This window comes from Rhea pennata, chromosome 12 (genome assembly GCF_028389875.1).
Source record: "Rhea pennata isolate bPtePen1 chromosome 12, bPtePen1.pri, whole genome shotgun sequence".
NCBI classification, from domain to species: Eukaryota; Metazoa; Chordata; class Aves; order Rheiformes; family Rheidae; genus Rhea; species Rhea pennata.
The window spans coordinates 17,884,251-17,903,322 of NC_084674.1; the positions used below are offsets into that span (position 1 = coordinate 17,884,251).

A 19,072-nucleotide genomic window follows, 5' to 3' on the forward strand; every position below is an offset into this window, starting at 1 on the left:
CGATCTTTACCCTGTGAGCCTCACGGCAGCCTTACGCCCTGCGTGACGCTGAGGCTTGAAGCTTTGAAGCCATTCGCTTTGCCAGACTGTAAAAAAGGTAGAGTTGGCATGTCCCTTTTCTCTCTTGACCAAGGAGCCTGGATAAATGACTTTGTATTGGACCATACTGAAGTACAAGGAATCCAGGTAACCTTGCGCTGGCCTCCTGGTTATTCATCAGCCCCTCAGCTGCATGTCATCAACAGACTTCACTGGCAGTACGTTTTTCTTTTTTTAATTGGGAGTTAAATTTAAAAAAAAATCTCTCGATGCTGTAATGGGACTCACTACTGGACTCACAAGGAGATTCTCATCTGTTCTTCAGCTTATTCACTTTCAGACCTCACGCCATAACAAAACGCGCTGTGTTACATGACTCCACTCTCTAACAGTCTCCAATCTCATTTTTAAGTTGTTAGCGAAACTTTAGTGGGAGCTGACAGAAAGAGAGTGATACCAAAGGTACGAAGTTCCGATAGGTGCTCCAGGAGAAGAGCACCCAGCTGCGGTGCCCTGGGACGACCAGCCCAACACTCGCCAAAGCCTCACTGCAGCCACCAAAAACCCCCGGAGATGTCCTTGAGAAACCGCCTTCTCCAAGCTCCGTTTGCACAACTGCTGCCTAGGGGGATCTAAAACCATATTTAAGATCAAGATAGGTTCTGATATCTTTTTAAACTGGTAGATCCACATCCTATCTCACGCACAGGCTTCTCAGTTTGGAGAAGGGAAGGGGGAAACCAGCTCTCCCAGCTTTTGAAACTCCCCTCCCACTGCAACGAGGGTTTTGCACAAAACTTCTGGCCTTTCCCGTGCCCCAGCCTGGGGGCGGCCCCGGGCCAGGGGGCCCGTTGCCCAGTCCGGCCGGCCAGCCCCTTCCACCCTTGGGCATGGCGGGCCGCCACCACCAAGCCCCCACTTCTCACCATTCGCCCAGCGGAGCCAAGCTCTTCCCAGCAGGTCCCAGGGACGAACGCATTCAAAATCCTTACAATAACCGTAACTTCAGAAGATAAAGGTATTCCCAAGTTCTCTCACATGACCATTTCTGCCAGGTGGGAAATGCTGACAAAAACAAAGTAGAGATGTTCAAAGAGCTGGGAAGCAATCATGCCTTCGTCCTGCTTGTACCGACTCTATGAAGGCTCAAACACAAAGTAAAAGAGGAAGCACCTTATACTGCCTTCGTTTAGATGGGGGATGTAAATCAAGATACTTCAGAAATGATGGAAACTACCCACAACTGCCTGCTGCATCAGCAAGAGAGAATAAATCCATTACATTTGTAAACAGTCACGAAGCGACAACCCAAAGCTTTGGAGTGACATAGAAACCTCTTTATCTACTCATTAAAAGGCAGTTCAAAAATACATTTTTCTTGCTGTTGAACCAAATGACTAGCAAACAGAAAGTTACTAAATGCCTCCAGATAAATCTTTGCACACCTCACACTCTTAATTTCTTGATTGCATGTGTAATAAATACCAGGAGCTTGAGGTAATACAATAACCAAGAGGACTGAATCATTTTTTGGCCACAGGAAGAGGAGATAATTTTGAAACTTTATATAATCTTGACAGACTGACAGCTGAGGTAACCACCTCAAATGACAGATGTATGTAAAGGAATGTATGAAGCATGGCACCATCCCAAAACTTCTCCCTCTATCATCTCTCGTTAAGTGAAAGCTGTTATCAGTGTGCAGCCTTTAATACTAGAACATGTCTTCAGTATGGAAAAAGCTCTTTACCCAGATATGATCTAAGAAGCTTAAATAACTACCAACAATACTAACAGTGAGAAAGTCAAATAAAAGTAAATTAAGAGCCTCCGTTATGAATCACATACAAATATACCCTAAAAATCACCTTGCAGCCCCAATGACAATGGCTTACTCCAACACGTGAAACAGGAGTGCCAACTCCAAGGGCCCATCCCAAGTACCAAAAGCCCTAGAAAAGCAAAACGGATCGTTTATTCAGTGTAATATACTCTCCTTTAATGCCACATTCGATTCTGGTGGCGGGGGCACGAGGGCGGTTTCGGCAAGGATAGAAAGCACGCTCCGCAGCTCTGTGCTGCCAGCACGCCGCACGGTGAGCGTCCCCTCCGGGGAGGGAGCCACCACCGGGGCAAGGCGCCGGGGAGGAGGAGGACGGCCGCGCTTGCATCGCTACCACCCACAGCTCTCTTGACAAAAATTTTGGTAATATTTCATGATCAAATATTTATTATAGCCTTAAATTAACTGCAGAGGCAAGTCTTAAATGCCTGCATGCAGCCAGGCAATCGTAACAGGAGATTTACCCTTGTGAGACCCGCCAGCTCCCCTGCTTTCGCCCAGCTGCGCAGCGGGAGTTACGAAGCGTCCGGCGGCGCGGCGCGGACGAACCCGGCAGCGTCCGCAGCGCCCGGGCCGCCGAGCTTGCCCGCGGCCCCTCGGCACTCTGACAGCGCCGAACTTAAGTGCCCTACAGCATCCCACAGGAAGGCACGCAGCTCTCCAGAGGGAGAGTGCTCTAATCCTGACGTCCAGCCAGGGTTTCTTTGAATCCTGTGTTTTTGTCACTTAAACTACACCACTCACAAATCAGCTCGCTTAAAACTTTGTATTTACGCATGAACTTTAGTAGCAGAATCCCCAACCTTGCTACAAAGGTGACATGTGCCATGCAGCCCATATCCCATAACCTGTGCACCACCGCTCAGAATAAAGTTTAATGCAAGTTACAGGATGCACAGACCACACTGAGAATTTATAACACAAGCACGCTACTCATAGAAAATCTGAAAGGAGGAAATTTTGTTCCTATTATAGATAGAGATAAGGATTCAAGCAGGCAAACATTTTTGCAATTGGGACTTCTCAGATGCAAGCTTCGAGACAGCCTGAAAACATGGCATGTGAATTTTAAGCCTAAGACTTTCTTAAAACATGAGTTAAATTTAAAATTGTAGCCAGCAGCACCAATCATTTTCACACTGGAAGGAAAATGAAGTCTTTAGCAAGGCATATGTTTTTACAGAACAGTACGAATGAGAGAAGATGCTGACGATAAAGAAGCTGAGTCAGATCAGGAATACAGAGCCCGAGAGCATCTGCAAAGCACAACGGGCGAGATCTCCGCTGCGATGAGTCACCAAAGATATGCAGGAAATGAGGGTTACTCAAAACAGGAACAATTATCACAGCAGCACAATGTTGTTTAATGGGAAATTGATCTTTTATTCAAGTGATGTTTGTTAGCTGTAATTCCTTGTAGCCAAGCAAGGCCAGAGCTCCAGCTCCACCTTTAAGATTTGGAGCTGATTTTCTGTTCAGTTAAACCCTCCAAATTGCACAAGCCTCACAAAGAGCAGAAGGTGCCTTTAGCTTGGCTAGGAAGCTGAATGGTGTCAGCCAGTTTTATCATACCTAATTGGTATGGACGTGGATGAGCTGCTTTGGTCTGGTTTTGTTTTAATAGCTAGAGGTCCTTCAGAAACAAATATTTATCCCAATATACAGTATCAAAGACAAACAAGCACTATAAGGTCCTCCATAAAGTTTGAGAAAGACTGAACCACAAGGAATGTTCAGCTCCAGCCTTATCCAGAAATGTAAACAGTTTAAGGGGGTTGGTTGTTGTCTGTAGCCTGCAAGTAATTAAGCACTAATTCTCTACCACCTACCGAGTAAGAAATTGGAGAGGAAATATGATACCATGCTACGCATGCACTTCACAGGCCAGACTCAACTGATACACTGTGCGGCTCCATCATCTTCCCCAGACCAGCACTGATTTGCCCTCCCCATCTACAAACAGACAGATGAAACTAGAAATCTCTGAAGGCAGAACCACAGATTTTTATCTCAAAGTGAAGGATTTCAAGTGTCAGCTGTAATTGTCCTCATACATCCAATGCCACCCACAAAGCAGGACAGGACAAAACATTTTCAGTTCCCTTAAGTGCGATAACCAAATCCTTGAAAAGGCCTTTGTCTCATTTCACTAAAACATTTTCATGTTTCTACTTTATTTGTAGATTCTTTTACACTGAAAGAAGATGAAAGGCTTCATTGCCTTATCTGTAATTAGACACACATTTGGCCTACATTCCTGGGACAAAATAAACTGAATTTACCTTAACAGGATGCTTTTATCCAGCTGAACTACTTCAAATTTGCTTCTACTTTGTGTCACAGTAACACTTAAAAAATAAAAATCAAATCCATTCCCAGGAAAGCAGCATTCCATGGCATTTTTCCGAGCTCTACAAACCTCCTGGGGCAAAAAAAAGAAGAGGAAAACTTTGAAGCATGAAGGACATTTTCCCTTCCCAGAGTCTCCAGGTCAACGCGGACACTTGCAGTAGCAGCTGGGTGACGTCAAGCACATCCACGTGCTCTGCAGCGCAGCTGAATCACCGGCCGTGGCAAGGCAAGCTTCAGCATGACTCTTCAAACCCACTCAGGTTTCATCACTCGGGTCCAAGTTTTGCTTTGGCGGACAGACTCAACGCTCAGTCCAGACCTCTATTTTCAATTTAGACAGGTTTCCCTGGCAACCGTGATACTATTTTAAACCATTCCAATCCAGCCGCCTTCAGGTTGAAAGGAAAAGAGAAAAACTCCCAAGCCCACGCCACCATCCACGTGTCTAGAGGCTCACAGCGTGCAATAGGGTTGGGCTTATCTGCCCACCCAACTCCTTCCCTTGCTGAAACTTCAGCCAGGCTCTTTTCCCCCTTCACCAATGTCTATCAGGACATCGTTTCTCCCCCGCTCTCTGGATTTGCCCAGTCTCCCGTCAGGTGCCATTTGCCCCCCTCCTACGAGCACAGCTCTCGTCTTAAGGCTAACTGGGGCACTCTCCCAAGCAAAGGGCATCGATGAGGAAGAAATGGGGCTTGAGTAAGCGAGCGGCTGGCTAGACAGCTCTCACCGGCCCCACTGTCCCCATGTCACAGGCCAGGTTCCAAAACTAGCCAAACCATGGACATGTCTGAGTGCTTTTAATTTGCCATCTGTTAACAGGGTGGGTTTTTTAAAGACTTTAAATGTAGCTTTTCTCTTTAAGGAAAAGTTCATGGTTCTCCTTCCCTTTCTTTTTAATCACTCAAATATAAGCTGATATTTTGGGCAGCTAGATGACTACAAGAGATGGAACCTTACAAATCACCTCAAATATCAAATTATTTGAAATAAGGCATAAGATTTGGCAACACTCCTCCCTTAATTCCAAAGATGAAGATCAAGGGATACATTTCCATACTGGGAGTACAGAAAGGGTTTATTAGCCTTCCTTACAAGCCTGCGTGGCAGAACGCTTCAAGAGCAACCTTGACTAGATTTTCACTCTTTCCCAGTTCTGAACAATATTTGCTACAAAAGTCAGAAAATTGTCAAATTAATCACTTTTCATAACAGTTAAGGAAGAAAAAGCCAGGCGAGCCTGAGGTATGAGAAATGTTGCACTGAACATGACGCCAGGTGAAGTCTGCTTACACGTTCACCCTTGTTCTCAAGGCACAGGTAGGAGGGCATCTGCGAACCCCAGGGTGTTGTTGGTTTTGCACACCAGGACCTATGTTGCACTACTCTGAGGATTTTGAGTCTTGAGGATCTGCTCAGTTATCCAAGCATAGGCCTCTTGTCTCTTTGGTGCAACCTTACAGTATAGCTTGGCCTCTAGCAGCCAAACCTCTGGGGATTTCCGCAGCCCTACACACTTAAGGAACACGATTAAATTGCTCATATATCTATAAAAGCTGTCTTTACATTGACTGAAGAACGCTCCTACAGCACCATGCCATCAAATGGAGTGATCCTTCCAGTTATAAACTCCTGCTCACAAAACTTTTCAGTTGCAGAAGCTGTGGCTAGTGGCCATCCCTAGCTCTCCCCTTCTTGCCTGATTCAGTGAACAAATTAGGTAGTATTTTGGTGTCAGACTGAGTATATTTTTTAAATATATACAAGTCATTTGAAGGTGCTCAGCAGTTTACAAAGTCAGCAACTAACCTTTAGTACCTGGGAAGAGGAAAAGAAGAGGGCAAACAAGACAAAGTCAATGTCCACTCTTACCACATGGCTCCACAGCACACAGCTGGCAGCTACACTTTGCGTGCTCGGCAAGGTGTAAGATGCCCAGCAAAGTCACACATAGTTTGTACAGCAGTGCTGGCTGGTCTTAAATGTTCATCCTGCATGCACTGTGTGTGCAAATTTTATAATGAGCACCAACTTTGAATTCAAGATTATAGCTCAGGCTGCACATCTATACGCGTGGGTACAGAAGTCTCCTTATCCCCCCATCAGCTACACACCTAGAGCAGCCCTGGGGCTGGTCCACAAGAGCCTGCATACAGTATCCTGTCATATCCCAATTAGGTCAAGACAGGGAACAGATAAAGCTTGGACTTCACCCTTTTGGTCACCTGCTAGGCATTGCTGAACAAATCTGTGCTGTGCCACAAGCACAGGTAGTTCTACCACAGCAGCAGAGAGGGACAAATCATGGAAGCAGACAGTCTGCTCTCCATTCCTGGGAGAGTGCACAGGTATGGCTAACATCCCCACATGACCGAGGAAGCTTCTGGTTACGACACCAGAGGCAGCAGTCATCTTAATAATTATTGCTAACTTATATTCTCCTTGCACGGGCATCAACACTTGTTCTTTATTACTTGCTGTCAGCTTTGGCAGTTTCCATGTTCTGGAGCAGATTCAAGAAGCAAAAGAAAAATCTCAGCAAGGTGGCAGCAAACAGCTAGCCAAAACGAACAAGCTGGGTTTAAAACAACAATTTTACCTTTGAGAATAGAATCAAGCATCACTTCAGTAGGATGTAGTCCTCTGGCCATCTAGGAAATGAACTAACTCCTTAATCTTGCAGCATGCATTTGTGTGTGTATATCTATCTATCTATAGATAGATATACATATACACACACACGTATATGTATACATACATATATGTTTGTTCTTGGCATTAAAGAATATCAAATATGAAAGCGCTGTGAAGATTTCTTCACTGGTACCAAGCCTAGCTGTGTTGCAATTGCATCAAACTAAGCCAAGAATTGCTCCCGGAACAGCAACATTCTGACCTCGTATGAAGGCAGCACACAAAGAAGATTCGTGGACTAACACATTTATGAGGCATGCAGTTACTCTGGATTTATAGGGTACTGGAATAATTAACTGGTGTATCTTTAATATCTGACAAATAGAGCCATATTCACCAGCAAAAACTGACCACAATCCATATATTATGGTTAGGCACATGATGAACTCCCGGGTGAGTCAGGGCTTTTCTGTGCCAGGCATGAAAGGCACTGGTCTGAACCTCAGTTCGGCTACACCAGCACGGGTGGGGAAGCACACTCCGCGACGAGCCCCTGCCTTTCCCTTTCTAAAGGAAGCTGGGTCACTGTGCTGACCAGCGGGCACAGAGCTTCCCCCGGCCGTCGCTCCACGAGCGGCTCGGTCGCAACGCTCAGCTCCGCGTCCCGCTGCGCGCTCACTCGGTGCTATCGACTGCATCTCCATAAACATCCATTAGCCAGACATCTCATTTGTGGAATTTGCAAATAAAAAGACAAATGGCTATAATAATGTATTTGTATAATGATTCCACATTTTACGAGGTATTTGTTTGCCATAAATTAACTGTAAGATCTGAGAGAAGAGTCTGACAGAAAAATATAACAGAGACAAATCAGATTTTTGTTACTGCGCAGAAAGCCTTGTAAAGTGAGACCAACTGCTTTACGGTCAGCACTACGCAATGTGAAACGTAAGCTGTTCTTCCACAAGGAAGCCATTTAATTTTTAAAATTTCTCATGTTTAACACTTGCCCATTAACATTTTACAGTAAAATCGGAGGAAGTAATAGAGTCAAAATGAGCGTATGCCTTACTGGAACTAATGGGGTTAATATGGCATTGATTGGATAGGATTTAACCTTCAAAGTCTTATTTCAAGAAATGTTACTGTGTCCATTTAAAGCCTGAATAACAATGAACAGTTTCACTGAAGTGTCAGGGTCAGATTGCAAGACTCTGTAAAGCTGCTTCAGTATACCAAACTGGGACTTCTATACCACCCAGTAAAGGCCAGACCCCACGGCTTAAAGGGGCGCAGACGAAGAGCAGCGCTGCCGCGGCGTCCCACCTCTGCAGCCCAGGCTGTTACCCTGCGCACGCGCTGGCAGCGGCACCAGGCTCTGCCAGCGCACTGCACGGCTGCCGCTCGACTCCTGGCCTCAGGACTGCAGGGTGAATCAAGTTCAGTCTCAACTCCAAAGTGTTTAAGTTGTTTGACCCTGATGGGAGTGTAAATAAGAAGCCTGAACTGGCCTCCTCTCTGCCACTAACCAGAATTTTTCAGGATACCAGGTTATTCACGCTGTACTAGTTCTGTGCTTCTGTGGAGCACAGCGAAGAGGACACAAAGAAAAGCAAAGGTTGACTCCAAAAGCTTCTGTTCATTGCAACTGGTTGGCTGAACCTGCCAAGAACGATAAGGCAGGCAACAGTACAACTCTTTTCGATCTCAGCGTGTCAGTATTCCCCATGCCGAAGCCATAGGTGAGAGTCTCCGGGTGGCCCTCAGCAGGTCCTCGGTCAGGCCACACTGCGAACTGGCTGCCGTTGCGCCCAGGGCGAGTAAGATGGGGGAGGCACGCAGGCAGCAGGCAATGAGGACTTCCTGGGGCCAAACTTTCAGCAAGCCCATTTTCCAACACCATTTTAAAAACACATTCACTAGTTAATGTACTAACCCAAACTTCTGAGACCTGTGTACAAGATTTTGGAAACTCTACATACTTGTCTCCAATCTTGTTTAGTTAAGGAAACAAGTAAAACCATAATTTGTTTGCAACTATGGTCAACCCATGCTGATAACTTAAGTTAAACATTTATTTAACCTCCTAATATAAACCTAGCCATAGCTGATGTCTGCTAGGTTTCTCTTTTGATTTCAGTGCCATGAATTAAGATAATTTTTATCAGCTTTGATTCAGAAGCAGTACAATTACAACTTTTATCATTAATACATGAGACATTACTTAAGCGTAAGTTATCTTCAATGAAAAACAGTTCCTCAGAGTACATATCTTAAAAAAGTCTTTTGGCTAGGATATTATGGTTTTGGATCAGGAACGAAGACTATGAGTAGCTTCATGCAAGGCAATTCCAAGACAATGAAAATTAATGCAAATTACAAAGGAAGAAGTCCGGGACAGAGGGAGAACTGTACTAATCTTCAGCTGTTTATAGGCCATAAACAAGATGTTTTATAGAGGTATCTGAAGAATTGCAATAGGATCAACTTAATCATTAGGGAGAAACAGCCATCAACTTGCCAGTTACACAAAGTACTTGGCAGAGTTGTTCACGTGTGTAAGGTTTTCTAGGCTACCAGGGAGATAATGGACTAACCTAATACTTTGCTTTAAAAGTTTTCCTCCTCATGATTTCTCAGAATCATTATTAAAAAGAAAGAGAGAGAGAGAGAGAGAGAGAGGGAGAGAGAGATTCCTTAAACATCATTAGACTACCAGAAAAGTTTCCCATTCTGCTTTTGCAATAGCACTTTAACATTATGGAAATGTTAAAAGAGAAAGAAAGGAGATTATTGTATATAACAAGTTCTATTTTCATTTAAAAGATATTTTTCAGTAATTAACTTGCCTTTTATAATGACAAACCACTAAAGTGTCAACAAGTCTCCAGATACCTTCTTCCCCCACCCCAAAAAACACTGCAGTCCCACAGTTCCATTCATTTTTGCTGCCAAGCAAGCTGCAGAAGATGACATGCTTTTCTGTTGAGGGAAATTCTATTCCCCACCAAAGTAAAGCTTTTGTTGCTTTCTGGACTTTCTTTTGCAGTTGCCATATGCTACAGGCACACAGCAGGCTTGGCATCAAGTACAACAAATGCTACATTACAAAGCACTGGCAACAAAATATAATTTGTTTCCAAAGTCCCTGTAAGATGTCTCAATCAGAATATAAACTCAACAAATACTTTTGATGTTTCACTTTATACAAGATGTGCAACCCTACAATATTAATCATTTTCACACACGCTCAGAAAATGATTCCATTAAGTAGTACATACAAGGTTACGTGTAAGTAATGGAGGGGTGAGGAAAAAGGGAAAATGAAATACAGCCAGATGTTCTTGTTGCAAGTGCTCATTCATTTTCTTCTCAGTTTTATTCCCTGCATATGAGTCAGCTGCAGTCAAACTCCAGCTCCCGTCTACCAAAACTGACTGAAGTTACTTACTGCTCACTGGGAATTTATGGAGAAGGCAACTGCTACTACAGCTCAGCATCAGACCATAGCCCTCAGAAAGTGCTCTTAAGCTGATGACCCTAGCCAATACACTAGAAGCATATTGATGAAATATTAAAACTAGGATATATTGGGGAAAATTGTCTTAAAATTTCTTGGGAGATGTATGATGCCCCTGGAAAACGCTGGTTCTTTTCATCTGGGACCCGTCTCTTCCTTCTCCATGGCACTCACGGACCAGCCTGTACCTGCCTTTCCAGTTTGTTGGAGTTCTGGTGACCTGCTGGAGGCACTTCTCCTCCCTTCCTCATCTGCAGCCCTCCCAGAGCAGTCCCTGCATTGGTCCCCAGTCGCTGGTGTCACACTCTGGGCTGCGGCATCCCTGAGCCGGCCACAGCCACGGACCTGCTGCTATCAGCACGCCCTCAGGTGCCACCTTCAAGCCCAAGGACACGTTTACTTATCCGCCTGCTTTGTCCCAACCCAATGTTGGCTCTTGGAGTGCTACGGAAAAGGAGGAGGAGGCAAATCGAGCATGAGGTCCACTGACAGCCAAAGCAAGCAGGGAGGGCAAGGGTGCAGATGGCCACCAGCACAGGGGAAAAGATGCAAAGTCTTTTGGAAAAACATGCCTAAATAGTAACCTCTTGCAAAGTAAGGCTCATCCTTACACTTCCCTTACTTCTAATTCATACATATTCATGTGCCCAGTTCATATAAGCTTAATGGAAAGGATACAAATAACCCTGTATTCAAACGCACTGTCTCATGCAGTATGGGTCACTGGAGATGCAAGCAATAGCATTCCACCTGAATGGTAACATTGAGGCTGCAAGCTTTCATTTGATGATTTTCTTTTCTTTTTTTTTCTTTTTTAAGATGCATATTATACACAGTAACAGAGCAACAGTTTGCAGGAGCATCAACATTCACAACATCTCAAAAAAGTTACCGATGTAAATCCTTGTCTTTCAAGCAACTATTAATATTGTTAATAGATTTTAATCCCAGAGTTGCTGGAGCTATAAACATTTATTTTAGTACTTGGTAATTCAAAGCTGAGGTCAAACAACTCTGAGCCCTTACGAACACAACCTGCATCCCTATGGCTCAAAACAGCAGCAGAAAAGCAACCAGCACACACAGCAATAAGGGAGAGGGAATTATTGTTCGGTGCATTTTTCTGAATTGCTCCTTGCTTGGCATACGCAGGGGCTCCGCAAGTTGCCCCATCCCACTCTCAGACTTTGACTTAGTGGCAATGATACCAGTGCTTTGGGCTGGTGTTTTAGGATTTTCTGGTGGCTTTGAAAGGGAATCAGTCATTTTAGGCACAGCATGGACAGGCTGGGAATACTCAATAAAACATAAAACCTGCTCACACATAAGGGGATCCTTATAAAATTCCAATTACTGCTGGCTTGTTACCTAAGAATCCCTAAGAGGTAAGAGATATTGCTCTCTGTGAGGCCCCCGGTAATGCAATTACAACTCCTTTTATGAGTAAGCATATGCTAGAAAGTTAAGTTTATTTGGCCTATGTATTTGAAATTGTTCAAAAGGTTATTGTCTCACAGAATCTGGATCATAAATTACTACTTCTGTTTGTCTGTCTAACAGGGAATTATACTCAGGGTCATTTTTAATTCTCAGTGATTGACTATAACACTACAAACACTACAGCAGAGAGATCTCATTTACATTCTGCTTTCCTAAGAAGTATCAGACATGCATACAAGAACATTCTCTCAAATATATACTATAAATAAGCAGCAAATGCAACCACCCTGAGAAACCTAACAAGCTCAACAGCCTAGTCTTCTCAAGTGGTTGATTCATTTCTACAAAAAATCCATCCTCTTATTTCCACAGTTTGTCTCCATCATGTTTTAATTTCAGATTCAAGACCAAACATTCCCCTTGCAAACTATGAATGATGCACACTTTTTGCAAAAGAGGAGGTTTACCTCCACAAAATGAGCACACAAGAATGAATTTCCAAAAGGGTTTCTATGCCTGGGGATTTTTAACAGTGCCACCACAGGTTAGATTCTCAGCTTGGGCTGAATTTGTTCTCTGCAAGTCCCCTTGGTGCCAACACTACCACAACACACTTCGCTGTGGCAAAACTCTCCAGCCAACTGCATGAGTAATACCGCTTGTGGAAAGGGTTTGCTGTATAAAACGCACATCCACCTCAGCAGACGAGAAATCTGTCTGCACTGCACCCTTGCTCCAGAGGCTAAGGAAAAGACCCCGCTCTTGCAGGCGCGTTGGTTGAAGGTAAGTCTGCCAAGAGCTGAAGGAAGCTGCAGCATGTTTGTCCCATCTTGCACTGCACCGGAGCTAGGAGGAGGCAGCTGATTTCTGCCAAGCAATTTGTTTAACTTTCTTCGCGTCTCAGCCTGTTTCATACACCCATTCATGCTATTTCCTCTAACTCCTAACTCATCACAAAACTTTAACTACCAAAGAGGCACTGAAGGGTGTCAGCTGGGACTGCCGCATATTCTGATTCACACCCGCTGGCCCAGACGGCTTCTCTCCCCGCTCCGGTCTCCCATAAGGTTTATTTTTGTTCCTCTGTTCTCCTAGTTTGCAGGCTCAATGCTGATTTCTTCCTGTCGCACAGACAGCTGTGACTCGGTAGACAACAGGAGCAAGCCTGAAGTCATTCAAGTAAATGGGAGAGAGTATTTCATCTAAAAACACAAAATACAAGTAGTGGCAGTAGGACATTTCTGAGGCACTGCCATAACATTTTCTCAACTCTTTCATTTTACAGATGGCCACAGTAGGGGTGAAGGGCTGCACGTCTGGGGAAAGCCTAAGAAACCTCCACTGCACCTTCTCCTTAATGGGACCTCTTTTTGCCTCTCCTACCTCAGTTAGGAAATTCAAGGTCATGTTTCTTTGCCAGTCTTAATATCTCAGCAAATATGCAGCAGACAGGATGGTTGAAATCTCAGCTACACCCCTAAAAGCTATACAGAGACCCTCCTGATCAGGACTCACATGCTGTAACTGCCGTTTCGCCGTCCACTGATCTCACCTCGCAAATACCACCTGCTGCGAGCCCCTTCGGGCGAGGGCAGGTATCCTCATCTCCAAAAAAGACCGTGATAAACTCATTCAGAGTAGGGGTGATTTTTTTAAGTGGAAAAACACCTCCATTCTGTAAGGCAATGGTTCCAGGTAGATGCAAGTTGCTACCCAGTCTGCCAAAATGAGGAAGCAAGTCCTAAACCCTCCGCAAGGCGGCTGCGGGCTACCTGAGGTACGTTTCTCCAGGACAGAGCACAGGGAAATGGAAACAAGTGGGAAAACAGTAATCAAACCTGACGGTAAGATCTTTAAAGATGCTTTATTCATCCCTCTGCTGTTCGAGGCTTTTTAAGATGAAGGAGGAGAAATTAAATCTCCCTCTGTTGCTTGCTCCTGCAGGAAGGGACGGGCCTAGATCAACATTTGGAAGAGGCGCTGTGGTGTCCTGCAGGGGCGCACGGAGAAGGCGCCCGCCGCTGGGGAGCTGCGCCCCTGCCCGGCCCCGCGCGCCAAGGCAGAGCGGGCCTCGGTACGCAAAGTTAACCTCTTCTCAGCACCCAGGCGCCCCGAGTCCTTCCGACCACCAGATTACGTACGAGGCGGCAGGGATTCAGGAGGCAAAAACTAAACTCCGCATAAAACCGAAGTGGAATACATAAAATACCAGCAACGAAGCCAAGTTTTTAACCAAAGGCATTAGGGAACCAACCACAACTGAGTGCTGCTGCCAGGACACAGTTAATAGGAGGAACAAGCGCTTTCCACTGCTGCCGATGGCAAGTCACCTACCTCAGGCTCAGCCCTGAATTTTTAGTGGCAGAAAATGTTTCTGTGAAGCCTCCTATACATTTCTAAATGTATGGGGGGGGGGGAAATAAAAAAAAAAGAAAGGTCAGAAAATAAAATGTGTAGACTGTCTAGAACGTCCCTATACTTGCAGAAATGCACCTCTGACTCAGAAACCTAAATAAATTTGTGTTTCCGTGAGGGGAAAAAAAAGTAATTAAGCTGAAACATTAAGAACTGTATTGATAGTTTCCAGGAAGCAAAACCTAAAACAAACAAAGAAAATCTATCCACTGTACACATACTGATGAGAGCAACAGGAAATTCAGTTAAGTGCAAAAAACCCGAGCGAGCGGCTAGCCCAGCGCCGCTCCCCGAGGCGGCCGCCGCTGGAGGAGGTGGCACCACCGCCACGGCTGCGCCCACCACCGAGCACTCGCAGCGGGACCGAGGCAGCTCACGTAATGCTGCTGATTCTGGAGAGGACACGAGACATTACTCGCTTTGATTATGCCATTCTACAGCTAGAAATACACCTACAAAAGTTACGTTTCCATTCTATACCCGCAGGCAAAATTAATTTTTCTTTCAAGCCTGAGTAATGTCTTCACTATCCCTTCCCTTTATCACTAGCTGAGGAGTCACCAAAGAGACAGAAGATGTGTGTGTTTTATAACTTGAAACATATGGACCTACTCACATGAGTCACAACGACATCAATTAAAATAACAACCGAAAAACAAACAAAAAACCCCAGCAGTCCCCAGGCATTAGCCTTGCCAAAAGAGATTCCTGATTTTTGGAAAGGTTCTGCAGTTCTTTTATGATGTCTGTAAAAATCTGCTAACACCACCTATTACCATGGGGAAATGCGGACCAGACGCAGCTGGCACAGGCCGCCTGGCCTGGCCCCAGCTCCGGGAACGGCCGCGGCGTGATCAGCACAGCGAGAGGACACCAGCTCCACAGACGCGCAACAGCTCCTTGGGCCAGCAGAGCATAGCGACACCAGAGCTGCATCGCCCACAACGAAGCTGTGCTCCCAAGGGCTGCTTATTTTCATTTCTTCTTCTACAGTATTTATAGAGGGCAAAAATACATATATCAGTTAAGGCAAAAATGGCATCCAGTGATTTCCAAGCCTGTTTCTCCAGGCTAGGCAACTGGTGGCTGGCACGATATCCATCACATTTTGCTCTTGTCCAACAGGCACCCAACCTTCTCCAGACCCTCCCTAGTCCTGCATCAGCCAAGCAGTTCCTGAGCAGAGATCACAGACTGAACGTATGCTGAGGAGACTCCAGACGTAGCAGTTAGCTCTACTGCCAAACACTTTCACCCCCATAGGCTTTCTTAGACTTCCAGCAAGAAAATTTCAAGAGGTTGCACACATGTCTTCTTTTTGAGCAAAAAGAAAGGACAATTTTAATTAAAGAGATTTTTTTTAAAGTTATATCAGAAAAAAAGATTATTGCTTATTAACCTAACTCAGCTCCAAGCATAACACATAGCCTTGATGCACAGCTCAGATCAGATTTTTTGGTAGGCTGAAGCAAAGCAGAAGAAAGTGCTTTAAACTTAAACCATATAGTAAAATTGAGTAGCGTAAAATCTGACTACAGGTGAAGTCAGTGCCCCATGTAGGCAGATGCTTTTTGCCATTTCCATTTACACAAAGAAAATGAGGATGTTATTCATATGTACAGATCATATTCAGGCTACACAAATTAAAACAGTAGACAATCTGTTTACTCCTGCCCCTGCATTCACTTCCATTGAATTCGTCCTTCATGTGACAAAAAGAGCTAGAAATAAAACAAAACAGCAGGGAGGAAACACTTGGAGCCCATATACTATCAGTCAGATCACTTCTGAAAGTCTGCATCTGCTGATGGCATCCCTCTGCGACTGGTATGCATGCTCACCTAATGTTTTCTCATTTCAATGTGTTAACACCACTTTCCAGGAGCAGCCTGGCACTCTAATGCAACGACATTCTTTGGGTAAAATGGTTTTCAGAACACTGTTTCAGTGACTTCAGAAATCAAGGTCTGACTCAGATTATGGCTGCTATCACTACCTGCAAAGCCAATATTTACAATAAAAACATACAGAAGTTTGCAGGAAAAATAAAAAGGCTGCAATTTCTCTATTCATGAATTTTGTATGCCCTTTATCTGGGAAACAGTCACAAAATGCTCTTCACGTCAGCCCTCAGCTCCCTTTCTCCCAATCTACCTTCTTCCTATCTCCCTTGATTTTCTTGAGTAGATGGGCTAGGTAGCTCAACTTGCATAAAGGCTACCTGGATAACACAGGAAGAAATGTCACTGTCTAGAGAGCAATCAGTATTTTCTACTCATTCTGCAAGTACGATACTTTCCTTCATCTGAGTCTCATGCAAACATCTTGTGCCACATTTTGAAAAGGGAGATATTACTCTTGATTTGATGAAGGACGAATTGGAAATATGATCTGTATATGTGCTAATTTATAGCGATGAAGTCTGCATTCATTACAGTAATGAGCACTGCATAAAGCTTGTAATCAACATTACTGCATGTCAAGAAGAATCCAGAGGCAGAGAAGAAATATGTACACTTGCCATACTTGTTCATAAAGACCAAGCAATACGAAGCAAGAATCAGCACTTTTTCTCTTACAAGTCTCCAGTGGTATTTCAATATATCTATCAAGCTATTGAACTAGTGGGCTTAGGCAGCATCTCAGCCATAGGACAAATATTTTTGCAGAATCCACATTGTCTATTAGAAGCACAATGTCTTCACCTCCTCATGCAATAAAGGCAAAAGTTACAACTACAATTACATTTAGTTGGTAACTGGAGGATCCAAGCAGATAACTAATTAAATCAAATTCCTTCTCTGTATAGTAAGATGAAGAGGGGGAATCAAAGGAAGGAAAAGATCAGATTTTAACAATTCATCATCTGAAACAAAGTTAAAACACTAGAAAACACTGACCACAGTCTAAGAAATCAAAGAAAGATATGCAATAGTTAAATGGTATCTTGTCAAATGAAATACAAAGCAAAAAGTGTCTGCTGCTGAAAAAGGAGAAAGAAGGTAACTGGAGGTTTGTTTGATTTCAAGCCCATGCGTAGTAGTAAGAAGAGAAGAGCCATGGATTTGTAACAACGTTATTACGAATGAATGTTATCAAGACATCTACACTGGAAATAGGCCTTACCTTCTGGTAACCTGGGAGCAGCATGGATGGAGTTGGGGTCCCCATCTTCCTCAGGATGGTAACGAAAAAGCGTCTGTGACTGCTTTTGGGATGATGGACTATGGTCTTCCTTTAGAGCAACAGGGGGAGAGGTTGTCGCACTGAACTTTACCTTAGGGAAAGCATTTCCTTCTTGTGTTTCAGGGGCAGATTTTGACCAACTCGGCTCTGTTAAATTCACCTCTTTCAAGCCTACGTGCATGCTGTTCCCAGGGTCTTCTTTCCGTGCATGCTTTTTTGTTTTGGAGTGGGGAGCTCGTTCTTGTTCGTTCCTCTCTTTGTCCACTTGCTTCCCTTTTGGTCTCCTCTCCAGCTCTCCCAAGTGCTTGGGTGTCCCGGAGGGAGGTGTGGTATGCTCCTGAGGAGCACTGGTAGTTACTGGGGTTTCCTTATTTGTCACTTGCTCAGGGGATGCTGCAGTGGTGCGGGGCACCCTCTTTCGCTCGCTTCTTTCTGTGGTACTACTAACTTCGGAGAGGAGCTTAGGTGTTGGCGTGGTGAGCATTGCCACAGTTTCCTCAGTGTGTGGATCAGTGTGAGCCACAGATGAAGGAGCAACGCTGACTGGCAGGTAGTCATAATCCTCGCTTTGCTCTTGGCTGATGCTCTCTTGCTCTAGATGGGATGAATAGCTCCTGTACTTTTTTGGAGAGTCCACCTGGGTGTTGTCTCCTTCTGGTGCCTCCTGGTCATAGCTGTACGGGTCATCGTAGTGCCTCTCTGGTTCATTCTCTTCAGCATCTAAGGGACTCGCAGTGTTTAAGGCAAAGGTATTGCAGTCTGGAAGCTGGTAACACATCAGTTCCCCACCAGCGTTTGGACAGTGGCAAACCTTACATGGAGGCATGTGGAATGTGTGACCTGCTACGTACTTCTGGCCTTCATGGAGGCAACCTATCCTTCCACACTGCGGGCACCCATCAGCTGGCACCACGGCATCTATGCAGTTTGGGGGCAACTCCGGGCACAGCATGAACTGGCAGCTGATCTTGCCTCCTCCCTTGGGGCATGAACACTCGGTGCTTCCAAAGTCCACAAAGTAAGACTGCCCTTCAGGTACTTTGCCATTGATAAAGCCCACGTTGACACAGTCATAGTACTGGTAGCCCTCACACGTACAGCCGTGCTGCAGACACGTGGCACAGCACGCCCCCGGCTCCAGCACTTCTTCAATGCAGTTCTCCAGGGGCTGACACTCTGCACCAGTGCAGTCTTTCTGGGCGCAGGAACTGCCAGTCCAGAGCAGCACAAGGAGGACAGCACTCAAGCAGTTCAGCTGAGAGAGCTGGTGCTCATCCATAGTCTTCCTGAACAGATATGGCTTCAATCCAAACTTGCACACCTAAGGGCTTTTGTTCCTAGAAGGCTGTAGATTCAGCTTCAAATGCGAATTACTTTTTTTCATAGATCCTAGAGTTATGAAAGAAAACTCTGTTAAAGACTATACTCAGCACATATCCTGTTAAACATTAGAGGTCTTTAAGAATTGGGAAGAAATCCAACATCTGGAAACCCAAGTACAAAATTAATCATAATGTCTTCCAAGCACTGTAGGCACTAAGTTTGGAGCTGCGTGCTTCCCCCCGCCCCAACACCTATTTTTAAAAAGGAAAAAGAGAGACAGACTGTGACTGTTCTTTTTTTAAAAAAATCTCTTCACT

The 19,072-nt window shown here is 44.7% G+C and overlaps 1 protein-coding gene across 5 annotated transcripts in view; it reads right to left on the minus strand.

The window, feature by feature from the left end:
- FBLN2 (fibulin 2) overlaps positions 1-19,072 on the minus strand; it is a 117,343-nt gene that overhangs the window by 56,691 nt on the left and 41,580 nt on the right. For all 5 annotated transcript variants that reach the window (XM_062585379.1, XM_062585381.1, XM_062585382.1 and 2 more), the window contains exon 2: positions 17,373-18,821. In XM_062585379.1, the coding sequence (XP_062441363.1) occupies positions 17,373-18,711 (1,339 nt within the window). In that variant the 5' untranslated portion in view covers positions 18,712-18,821. The remainder of the gene's footprint in view (positions 1-17,372; positions 18,822-19,072) is intronic.